Raw genomic sequence first — 12,780 nt, forward strand, 5'->3', positions numbered from 1 at the left:
GTGCAAACTCACCAAAAACAAACAAACAAAAAAAAGACCAGACTCACTGGTTTGACAGAGACTGGAGAAATCGCAAGAGTATGGCCCCCGGACACCCTTTTAACTCAGTATTGAAGTCACTCCTGAAGTTCACCCTTCAGCCAAAGATTAGACAGGCCCATAAAACAAACAATAACACACGTAGTTCAACCATGTATACAAGACTAAATGGGCATAGCAGACCAGGGGCAAGGACGAGAGGCAGGAAACCTGGGTGAATGGAAATGGGGAACCCAAGGTCAAGAAGGGGAGAGTGTTGACACATTGTGGAGTTGGCAACAAATGTTACAAAACAATTTGTGTATTAATCGTTTAATGAAAAACCAATTTGCTCTGTAAACTTTTACCTAAAGCACAATTAAAAGAAAGAAATGCTCCTGCATGTCCTGCGGTGAACATGTTCGAGACTCATTGATTCCCCTGAAGAGGTGTCATGGATTGAGTTGTGTCCCCCCAAAATATCTGTCAACTTGGCTAGGTCATGATTCCCAGAATTGTATGCTTGTCTACCATTTTGTCATCTGATGTTATATCCCTATGTATTGTAAATCCTATCACTGTGATATTAATGAGATGGATTAGTGGCAGTTATTTTGATGAGATCTACAAGATTAGATAGTGTCTTAAGCCAATCTCTTTTGAGATATACAAGAGAGAAGTGAGCAGAGAGACATGGGGACATCATACCACCAAGAAACCAGTGCCGGGAGCAGGTACGTCCTTTGCACCCAGAGTTCCTGCACAGAGAAGCTCCTAGTCTAGGGAAAGATTGATGACAAGGTCTTTCCTCCAGAACTGACAGAGAAAGAAAGCCTTCCCCTGGAGGTGACACCCTGAATTTGTACTTCTAGCCTACTAGACTGTGAGAGAATAAACTTCGGTTTGTGAAAGCCATCCACTTGTGGTATTTCTGTTATAGAAGCGCCAAATGACTCAGACAAGAGGGCACTGGTTTCCTTCATAGTGGTGCTGGACACCTGAGGTTGTAAAGCATCACGTTTATCCAAGAAGCATAGGGTACCTCCTACAGGAAATCAGCTCAGTGGTGAAGTTACCTCCGAGGTTCACTGTTCAGCCTGGGAGTGGACAGCCCTGTAAAACCAAATGAGACTAACAAGGTACCGGAGTCCAGCGACAAGGGCCAGAAGGCAGAAGGGGACAAGGAAGCTGGTGATAGGGAACCCAAGGCTGAGTAAGGATATTGTTGATGTGTTGTGAGATTGTTAACCATTGTCGTAGGGCAACATTTGTAGTAACTGTTAAATGAGAAACTATTTTGTTCTGTAAGCCTTCACCTGAAGTACAATAAAAAAATTTAAAAAAAAAAGCAAAACAAAAAAAAGTGTTTAAGAAGAGGTTGGGGAAGAGATTCTGAGGCAGACAGGGCAAATTTTTCTTAAGAGTTTGATCCTGGGACCTTAGGCTGATTCCCTAGTCATGACATTTTCCCTTTCCTTTAGTTCGAGAATTTATTTTATAAACCAGTAACACCTGACTTTGCAGAGTATGGTGATCCCTGTTTAATATAGAAAAATAAACCTATTTTCCCAAATGTATTTGAAATTGATAAAATATAAAATGGCCAAACTTAAAAAAAAAAAAAAAGGCTGGGGTCCACAGGGCTGTCTGAGGCTGTGTAATGGTTTTAGAGGGCCCCACATCCATTGTGCCAAGAAGTGCCAAGAGGTCCCACAGGCCATGGGAGGAACAGCTATGCTGCTTTGAGAAAAAGCAGCTCCACCCCATCTCTACTCTTGTGACACCTGGATCCTCCTGGTTTCCACCTTGGTTTTGTCCACCCCTGATTTTCCTCCTAACTTTCACTTCTGTTCCCCTGATTGCCCACTCCCAGTTACTGACTTTATTCCAGAGCTCACTCTGGTTTTCCTGCTCCACTTTTGATGACATTTGACTCCTCCTCACATGTTCTTTTGGGACTAATCTCCAATGTCTTCAACCCTCCTCCTCTTCCCACAGGTGTGGACTAACCCTGGTGTCCCACCACAGGCTCCCTGCAAATCCAGCCCTTCTCTGACTCAGTATCTGCCAATTCTCACGTGTGAGGACAGGACCAAGGTGGTCTTGGAGAACTTTTGGAGATCAGATCACCAAGAGTCATTTGGTGCTTTCCTCCTTCTCCCCATACCCAACACTCTTTATCCACTCTCTCCACTTTTGAGACAAACTGAAGGATGCACAAGGGTGTTTATTGCAGCATTGGAATTATTGCTGGAAATAGAAAAGAAGCAACCTAAGTCTCCATCAATAGGAAGGGGTTATGGTACATCCAAATAATGGGTAGAAAAATAAGATAGCTGTCTGTATACAGACACAGAATAATCTTCAAGATCAAAGATATGCAAGGAGCATAAACCAAAAACCCACTGCTGTAGAGTTGATTCCGACTAATAGTGACCCTATAGGACAGAGTAGAACCACCCCATAGGGTTTCCAAGGTTGTAATCTTTACAGAAGCAGACTGCCACATCTTTCTCCCGCAGAGCAGCTGGTAAGTTCAAACTGCCAACCTTTTGGTCAGCAGCCAAGCACTTTAACCACTGCACCACCAGGGTTCCTTGTAGAGATGTGGAAATAGATAACCCCCCAAAAAACCCCAAAGCCATTGCCATCCTGTCGATTCTGACTCTTGTGGAAATAGATAGGACCCCTAATAAGGAGATCACCTAGTCCAACTCAGTTGTACAGATAAGAACATTAAGCCACTAAAGGATAAATAATTTGTCCAAATTCCCGCCAACTACTACCTGATAGCGCTGTGGCTAGAAAGCACATCTCTCGTTGGCCCATCTGCTGACAGGCCTTGAGGAAATGCAGCTTCCAAACCCTCTGTATCAGTATGGTTGTAGAATCTGCTTCACAAACAGCACAGTTGTAACCTGAGACTCAGTGTCTTCATCTGTAAAATGTGGATAATGCATGTTTATCCTAGAACCTAGCAGATACTAAGCATTTAGTAAATGCCAAGTATTGTTATGTATTATTTTGAGGCTATTACGGAGTTGGTTGGGGCAGGGCGGGTTGAAGGATGGGTTTTAGGAGTTCCTGGAGATGAGGGCTTGTTGGGTAAAGGAAAGTGAGAGAGAAAGAGTCCTCAATCTAAGTATCATCTATTCAAATAGCCACTAAAGAATCTGAAAAATCAAATGATGCTTAGCATGGAAAACGTACATGAAGATGCGTATCAGAGGGATTTTGGAGATAACCTCCTGGCCCCTTTCACTCTGCAATGCCATCAACGGCCACCTGTGACCAGCATTGCTTCTCATGCTGAACAATAAATGTACACAACCCAGGACCGCCTGGTGTGCTTCTTTACATTTCTCTTTCAATCTCAATTGCCAAGCACCCTCATTACTTTTGTTAGCTATTTACTTTCTTATTTTCTCTTCTTCTGGGGCCATGGGTCAAGCAGTGACTCAGCTCTAAGTGTTCTACTGGGAACTTTGTTTACCTTCCTTGGAGGGGTGCTGAAAAGATCCTCTTGTGCTGGGCAGCATTGCTTGCAGCGAGAGCCTGGGCTTCAGGGGCTTTACAGCAGCAAGAGCCCCTGCAAAGCTTAGGTTTCTGGGAACCTTCCCCTCCCCCTCTTCATGCCAGAAAGGACCTTTTAGTATAGGCCAAGGGGCAAGACCATGAGGCGTCTCTCTTGTTCACCACTGTATGCACAAACTTCATGATTTGCAGTCACTGCATTACTCCCTGATCGGAAGTCAAAAGCACGGGTTCTGCGATCGGCTCTTCTAAGTTCCCATCTTCACTCCGCCATGTTAGCTTTGTGATCTTGGCAAGTTGTACAGTCTCGTTTGTCCTAGTTTCCTCATCTGAAAAAATGGTGAGGACAAAATGGATAATCCAGGTAAAAGGCAGAGCAAGGGGGCTGGCCGTTAGTAAGTTCGCTATGAAGATTAGCTTGAAATAGTAGCAGCAGCTACAGCAGTAGTAGGAGCAACAGAATTAACCTAGCTTTGCAGGTTTGCAAGGTCTTCCTCACAGCCTGTTGTAATGTTGCCTACCATTCATATGTGGCCCACTGAGGAGAGTGTCATGTAAAAGTTCTTTCTAAAGTGAAAGGTGCTATGCAAATGGGGGATTCTGCTGCTTTAAACTACAGTCTACAAGTTAGGTCATGACTAACTTAGCACTTAACTCTAACTTAGTTCCACAACTTAGGCCTTGACTCTCTAGAATAACAAAATTCGCCAATGCGAGGCCAATTCAGTACTTCTATCTCGCTTCATGACTGTGTGATGATGGATTCTGTGAGTTGGGGTAAAACATAAAAACATTCATCTAGTCATAGTCTAATTATTCTGGTTAGAGAGATAACATTTCAGTCTCCCCCAAGACCAGGGAATCCATTTAATAATGACTTTGGTAAGTGCCATCCGAAACTATCAGAATCAATTACAAACCACAGAGTATAACTTACTGGTGTTCCTCACATGTGTATATCAAAAGTAGGATTTAAAAAAAAATTTAAAATCTACCATTTATTGACCTCTACCCTTTGGGTTAAGTGACTTTGTCCTATGTTTGTAAGTTTCTGAACTAAGTCAATAATATATTCACACATATGTTAAAAGCTTTTTTATATCATGTATCGCCCTGGACCAGCAAAAGACACTTGTCCACCAGAGTGGCCTCCTCATTAAAGTCATCCTGTGTCCAGGACTGTTGTGACCATTCTTCCCTGATAACCCAGGCCAGTGAAGGCTGAATGTGGGGGTGGGGGTGGGGGTGGTATACAAAAGTGCTGCTGTTGTTAGTGTTAGCTACTGTCAAGTCAGCCCCCGACTCATGGTGACCCCATGCACAAGGGGATTGGATTGTTGTTATCCATAGGGTTTTCACTGGCTGATTTTTTTCAGAAGTAGATCACCAAGCCTTTCTTCCTAGTCGGTCTTAGTCTGGAAGCTCTGCTGAAACCTGTTCAGCATCATAGCAACACCCCAGCCTCCAATGACAGACAGGTGGGGGCTGCACATGAGGTGCATTGGCCAGGAATCAAACCCAGGTTTCCTGCAGGGAAGGCAAGAATTGTACCACTGAGCCACCACTGCCCTCTGTCATCGACGGCAGTGACCCTTATTCCTTGAGGTTAGTGCTTATGGACCTTAGATACCTAGACCCCCCGTAAGGAAAGGTGTTTTGAACAGTCATCATGGTAATAGTCCTTTCCCATCCACGGGATGGTCTTTCAGTACAATCTGAGGTCCAAACAGAATAAACTTACTTATATCTTGTTAAAAGGGAAAGTTGTAAAGATGCATCTTGTTACATAAAATATTGGCACAGTTTCTCTAGCCTCTGAGGGAATTTCCCCTAGAGAACGTGATATGCATATCATTTTATTTTGAATCCAGCAGGATTTCTGTCAGATAATGTCAGTGGCAGACTCAGTTCTGTAAAGAATGCGAGACCTGACACTGATCCCAATTTCAAAGAATTTCAAAGAATTCCTTCCCATTGATAGGGAACGTTTTCATTAAAAATGGGGACACTGAGTACATTTCATCACATCTAAAAGCATTATGTGGCAGGTACTTAAATTTCGGTAAATACGAATTTAAATTTATTCAGAAGTTTTATTAAAATAGCATTACATCTCTTTAAATAACAGGAGATTCCCTGGAATATCATACAGCTTGGCTTGGGAAATCGCCCTTGACATGACAAAGCTTCCCGACACCCTTTGCTTAAGCGTGTCTCAAATGTCTGGTCAAGGGTAAACTGCCTGATTTGTGAGAGGTTTATCTCTGGGCTCTGGTTCTGTGTTCCATACACTCCCAGCTTGAGTTCCATTTATGTTTAATCAATATTCTGTGTCATACTGAACTGGAAGGCCAAGTACAGTAGATCAAGTTTATCACTGGCTGCAGCTAGGATGAATTTAAAAATCATTGAAAGCAGAACATACTGGTAATGTCTCCATGGCAATCTCAGTTTTGCTTGTGTTTCCACAGGTAATCATGAGGACCCAGAACTGTCAACATATACAACCCCAGAAGAGGAAGGAACAGATGAAGAGACTATTTCAAGCACATTTGCTGCAGTGACCACAGAAACACTCACTGCAGATACGAATTCTACCCTCCTTGATACTGGGGAGGCAAATCAGTTACAGTTTACATTAATGGTGTTGATCCCGTTGATTTTATTGGTCCTCTTACTTTTATCAGTGGTACTCTTTGGAACCTACTATAAAAGAAAAAGAACTAAGAAAGGTAAATATTTAGTGTGGTCCTATTTCCAGACAAGTGTTTCATGTGCTAATGAACAATCAATAAACATAATACTTTTTGCTTCTACACAGAGCCTTCTAGCCAAGGATCTCAGAGTGCTTTACAGACAAGTGAGTATTATCTAAAATCTGCTTGGAGTTGGGGATGGGGTAGGAGAAGGAACTGAAATGTTTTAAAGTTAAGCTACAAGGACTACATAAAACAGTAATGAATTTTTCCAGTTTTTAATAACGTCATATTCCTGTTCTTATTTTTTTTAAGTATACTTTCAGCCTAAATTGAAATTAAAAATATACTGCTACCATCTATGCAAGTCTCTGGGTGGCACAAACAAGTATTCAACTATTAGCTGAAAGGTTGGTAATTTGAACCCACCGAGAGGTGCCTTGGAAGACAGGTCTGGCAATCTGCTTCCAAAAGGTCACAGCCTAGAAAACCCTAAGGAGTAGTTCTACTCTGCACACAGAGTTGTCATGAGTTGGAATCAGCTTGATGACAACTAACGACAACATAAACCATCTTTGTATATAATTCAGACGAGGGCTTTGTGTAATCTTGGCCAATAGGTCATGTAACATTTCCCTGTCGGAAGAAATGGTAAATTGGTGAAGTAGTGGGTCAGATTAGGGTTAGGGATGGGAAGAACATGGGTTATCTCCACAAGAAGAGGATTCTTTCATCTTTGTTTCTGTCACAGATATTATTTTGCTCCCCCCTCACCCTCCCACCCCCAGTCACAATTTGATCTTGAAAAGGCCTGGTTGAGACATAGCTCTTGTTCCCATTAAAGACATGCTAACTTTTATAGTGGGACAACTAACTGGCTAACGTGGACTTAATTTTGAAGATTAGTATCTATCTGAAGGAAAATCCCCTAGGTCAGAGGCACACTTAAGAGATTATTCAGTTTTGATTACAGGAGCATTAAATACTAGATTTCAGGGTTGTTCGAGATCCAAAGCAGACTTAGGTACTTTTGACTCGCTTGGTAAAATGACTCTAATTCTTAGGTTTTTAAGTTGAAGCCTTTGAAGTCATTCAAAAAACTACTCAAGGGATGAGGACTTTTCTAATAAGATACAGATTCATACACTGCCTACAAGCCCCCCTCCATGTCCCTCACACCCACTAACGGGGCATGTCTGGCTTTGTGCCTTGGCCTGGATGCCTCGCTCACTGTCCTGTCACAGGAGAAGGGAGTCTTTACACTCTCGGTAGGAGCTGTAAGTGGTAATTTATGGTATGTCAACAGATAAGGTGTAATTGTCCCCAGCAGATAAGAGCTGTGGGGAAGAAGCACTGAAGTGCACTTCTTTCTGTGGCTGGGGCTGATAGAATAGATTCCAAGAAAGTAGCAAATTCATATGCTTCTCCAGTGCTTGAAATTTTCAGTGACTAATAACAGTGGACAGGTGGGAAGTCCTTTGTTAGCTAAAGAAAAAGCAAAGGCAAACTGAGCTACTTGCACCCCAATTTTTTTTAACCCCAGGGAAAGTAAGAATTTCCTACCTAAAACCATAGCTCCACACCTGGTCTTACCTAATTGGATATGTGTGGGGGTTTGGGGACATTCAGCCAAGTAGTCATGCTCTTAGTCTCTGTCTTAGGCTAGGTTCTCTAGAGAAGCAAAAGCAATGAAGCATATGTATATATATATAGAGAGAGAGACAGAGAAAGATTTATCCCAAGAAAATGTCTCATGAAGTTGTACAGGCTGGCAAGTCCCAAGTCCATGGGTCAGGCATCAGGCTGGAGGCTTCCTCTGACTCACATAGCTGCAGAGGCTGACGAATCCAGGATCAGCAGGTCAGATGGCAGGCTGCTGGCTCACAGGCTGCAGGGGCTGACAAATCCCAAGATCGGCAGGCGATACGGCAGGCAGCTAGCTCAAGTCCCAAGAACCAGAGGTTAGATGATGATAAGCCAGATGCAGGATCCAGAGCAAGCAAGGGAGCTTTGCCACAATGTCCATAAATATATTGGATGCAGGCCACACCCCTGAGGAAACTCCCCTTACAACTTATTGGCTGATCACACCAGATCACAACATGGAGGTGATTATATTATATCACAAAATGGAGAATAACTACATTGTTACATAACTGCCAAAATACGTCATTACATAACTGCCAAACTGATGAGAATCATGGCCCAGCCAAGTTGAGACACAACCTTAACCATCACAGTCTCTAAATCCAGAAGCCAGTCTTTTGTTAAACTTTATTATAAGAGAAAGTCTCACAGTTCAAAAGCCACCCACAAGCAAGAGCCAGCCTCATCCTTAGACACAGCCCATGCATCCTACGCTGCAGCCATACTTGCAGTAATTGCTGTTCCTGGTGCATGTATTGCGTTTTCATGATGTCTCCATGCTTGTCGATGCTATCCCGGCTATCTGGAATATCCTTTTTTGTCTGCTTGGCAAACTTCCACCCCATTCCGTACTGCCCACTTAGAGAGTTTTCATGAAGTCTTGGGCAATTATTCCCCAGGCAAAATTAATCGCCACCTCTTCTGCGCTCTCACAGCACTTTGATAATTTGTTCACACATACTGTTCACAGTATTACATTGTTTCAAGTTGGTTACTTGTCTTCCTTTCCTATGTCTTCTTTAAGAACCAAGATCCTCTCCTATCTACCCTATAAGCAGCATGGTATTGAGGTTGAAAGCACAGGTTCTGGAACCATACTGCTCCTTGACCTCTCCGATTGTTTCCTCATTGGTAAAATGGGGATAATTCAATGCATACCTTAGAGAGTCATTGAGAGAATTGATCAATACATGGAAAGCACTTCGAACAAAAAGTACCTGGTATGTTATAAGTGCTAAGTAAGTGTTAATCATTATTATCCGCTTAACTTAACATAGTGCCTAGCCCAACACACAGTAGTAGCTGCTTGATAAATATTTGTTCAATGAACGAGTCACTGAAGAAATTTTAGAATTAAAAAAAAAAAAATCTCCTACTCATAAAGGTTAAAAATTAAAATTTGCACATTCTCTTTAATATAAATTGGTACATTATTTTTAGTTTAAAGAAAACACAACACAGAAAACTTAGAATTTCAAAACAATTGTTTATCACAAGTCTTTGATAATGAGAGCTTCATTTGATTTTTTTCTTTTAATAACCACTTCTTGACTAACTACAGATGGTTAATTGTTTAACAGATGAACGTCTCTTCCAACAAATGAGTGCTAACAAAGGCTAGCAACCACTGTTAAGTGAAGTCCCCTCATTCATATTTAACGCTATAATGCAAGTCAATAAAAACACAATATTTAAATTAGCAAAATTTGATTGAAATGCAATTTTTTTTTCCCCTACACTAAAACTGCTACACTGGGTCAAATCAGAATTTTGCTTGGAAAATTCCCAAAGGAAAGTTTTGTGGGAAGGCATGGAAACCTGCATGCATGATGTCCCTCAGCAAGTTAGGAGTAGACACATTTTCTTCTCTCCTCGCACATATATACTAGCTGCTGTCAAGTTGATTCCGACTCATGGTGACCCCATGTGTTTTAGAGTAGAACTGTGCTCCGCAGGGTTTTCAATGACTGATTTTTTGGAAGTAGATCACCAGGCCTTTCTTCTGAGGCATCTCTAGGTGGACTTGAACCACCAACCTTCTGGTTAACAGCTGAGCACATTAACTGATATTCTTCTCCATCAGAAAATAAATTCAACAACTGGGGAGGACTTGGCCACAATTTTCAGAAAGAACACTTCATCTAATTAGACATGTCTTCCATCTTTGAGCCTGTCCTTTTCATTATCAGGAAAAGGGACCCATTGTGTAGTAGCTTGATGTTCTGCTATCATTCTTCCTAGACCTCCAGGCATTAAATTTGCAGTTGTTATTATTTAACATTTATGAAGTGCCTTGATGTGCTGGATCTCTCTCAAAGAGCTGCAGGGAAAACCGCTGACAGTAAACCATCACTTTCAACAGTGCTGTGGCTTCATGGTGCCTGGCTCTGCTCAGTAAATCTCCAGAAAGAGGTGACCTCTCCTGCTCTCTGTTCAGCCTGGAAACTGGCTGAGGAAAGCAGTCTCCTGCTGGGGTGCTGAGCACACCCCACCCCATGATCCCACTATCCAGTACACAGAGGAGAGGAGCCGGAAGGGGGTGTTGTCAGGCTAAGTGTGTCTAATGTAGGATCTGAACGGGGGAACAAAGAGGGCTGGAGGATAGAAAATGGAAGGCTGGAGGACAAAAAATGGAATCCAGTCGTGGAGCGGGGGAGGGGAGCCTGTATAAAGGCTACGTTTGCCACCTGGTTGTTGGGAAAGGGGTAGGTGGATATTACTAAAGAGATACAGGCCAGGTGGAGTGCAGCTGGGAGGGCCTGGTTGCTGAGGACCAGTAATTGGTCTCCCTTCTGGTTTAATGCTCTGCACTTGTGCACTCGCCTGCCCGGATGTTCTGCCGTTGGCATGAAGGCTGGCCGGGGGTAATGGCTGTGGAGCGGGCAAGACGAGGCCACAGAAGGCTTTTTGCTCTCTTTAGTACTAATTGCAGCAGCTTCACATCTGGCACATTTGGAGCACTTTCGTAATGGGTGTTTAAACTTTTCCATCATCTGTATGCAGGGCTAGCTTTTGCTCACCGCGAAGCCTGCAGGCAACCCCGATTATAAAGATAAACCCATGCGCACACGTGGGGCTGTGGAGCCACTTGCTCTCTGAGAAATTAGTGGGGAAATTAGGCAGGAGAAAAGGGGGTGGAAGGAGGAGGGAGTGACAAAACAGGGGAGACTTCTGAGCCACCTGAGGGGGAGGCTCAATTGTGTGGGGGATTTTATTTAAAAAGAAATAGTCTGTAAATTTTAGATGCAAAATGTGTATATATAAAACGTCAGAAGAAGATATTCCCCTCCCCCTAATCTAAGTTTCTGAGGAGTGGGGCATCTGCAGGAAGCTTCAGAGGCCTGCGGTGGGGCAAGAGGAAATAACCTACAGCCCCTGCAAAGCAAGCAGTGGTGGTATGAAACTTACATCTGCACCCAGCTTTCCCGGATTAGCAATGCCATTGAAACTTGCCAGCCCACAGGAAATTACAGTGGCTCACACTGCAAGGAGCTCTGTTCCAGGTGCCTGCTGGTTGTTGTCCCCTCGCTGGGGGCCTGCATTTCTGTAAGCCAGACGAAAAGAGGCTTCTGACTGCCAAGCACCTGCTGCAAAGTGGTTTGCCTTTCAGTGGTTTCACATCATAAAATGTGGTGGTGACTTACGCTATTTCCTAGCTTGACATCATTGCCTCGTTTTTCTAGGTGTGTTGGCCCCCTTTCCAAATATAACAGAGCTTGAGGTGGGGGCATCGAGCTCTGATTCTTGCCACAAGTATTCTGATCTACATTAGAGCTGTTTTGCCAACTGTTACCTGACTCTCACCTCAAACAACAGTGAAAAACACAGGGCTGTTGAAAGTTTCACTATGATGATAATACTAAGTCCAGAAGACTGGACATGAATTCAGTGCTCAACATACAGATTGAGACCTAGTCATCTATTCAATAAATATTTACTGAGTGCTTACCATGTGCCACGTACTGTGCCAGCTGGATGGGGGGCTGCCACAATGAACAAGGCAGACATAATCTCTCCCCTTTTGGAGTTTACAATCTAGTAGGAGAGAATGACCCCTCTCCCCCCAAAAAAGAGTCAAACAAATGAATTAATCAATTGCAGATTGTGACAAATGCTATGAAGGAAGTAAAAGGGTGCTGGGCTGGGGAATAATAAAAAAGGTACAACCAGTTGCCATCTAGCCTACTCTGACTCACTGCGACCCTGTGTGTGTCAGAATAGAACTGTGCTCCTTAGGGTTTTCAAGTGCTACTTTTTTGCAAGTGGATCTCTAGGCCTTTCTTCCCAGGTGCCTCTGGATAATCTCCAACTTCCAACCTTTCCGTTAGCAGCCAAGCGTGTTACTCCAATAGGAAAGATGAGCCCTGCTTAAGATAGAGGCAGGGCTTCAAACCAGTTCTTCATGGCTGATGAAGCGAAACCAGAAGACTCGAATTTTTAAAATTGGGGTGAACCAGAATGATAACCAGACCAGGAAAATTACAGGTCAAAGCCCTGCTAGAAACCTAATCTCCCTCTGAGAAAACAAGGGCAGTGTACACATTGCATAGCAACCAAATCTCTTGCCCACTGGATTTTGAGCAGAGTTGGAAACAGGGGTGCCCTGCTCAAAGATGGTGGCCTACTGTGACACTTTGAATGTGGACCTCCACAGTCCTGCCAATAATCCAATCTCATGCATCAGGCTCCTGAAAGGACTCACTACACCTCCTCTGAGTCTTCCATTCCAGGGCTTTGACCAGTAATTTCTCCAGTTCTGGTTATTGTTCCGGACCAACCAAATTGTAAAAACTCAAGTATGTTCTGGTTTCGTTTAGTCAGCCATGACTGAACCAGTTTGAACCAGTTCAAAGCCCTGGATAGAGGAGGTCTCTTTGAGATCCAA

General features: G+C 43.2%; 1 protein-coding gene across 2 annotated transcripts in view; it reads left to right on the plus strand.

Moving 5' to 3' along the window:
• Positions 1-12,780, plus strand: part of TMEM154 (transmembrane protein 154) — a 55,382-nt gene that overhangs the window by 17,645 nt on the left and 24,957 nt on the right. For both annotated transcript variants that reach the window (XM_023733535.1, XM_023733534.1), the window contains exons 2-3: positions 6,024-6,284; positions 6,374-6,412. In XM_023733535.1, coding sequence (XP_023589303.1) covers positions 6,024-6,284; positions 6,374-6,412 — 300 coding nt within the window. The remainder of the gene's footprint in view (positions 1-6,023; positions 6,285-6,373; positions 6,413-12,780) is intronic.

The sequence above is a fragment of the Trichechus manatus genome, unplaced genomic scaffold (genome assembly GCF_000243295.1).
Source record: "Trichechus manatus latirostris isolate Lorelei unplaced genomic scaffold, TriManLat1.0 scaffold00059, whole genome shotgun sequence".
In the NCBI taxonomy this organism is placed as follows: Eukaryota; Metazoa; Chordata; class Mammalia; order Sirenia; family Trichechidae; genus Trichechus; species Trichechus manatus.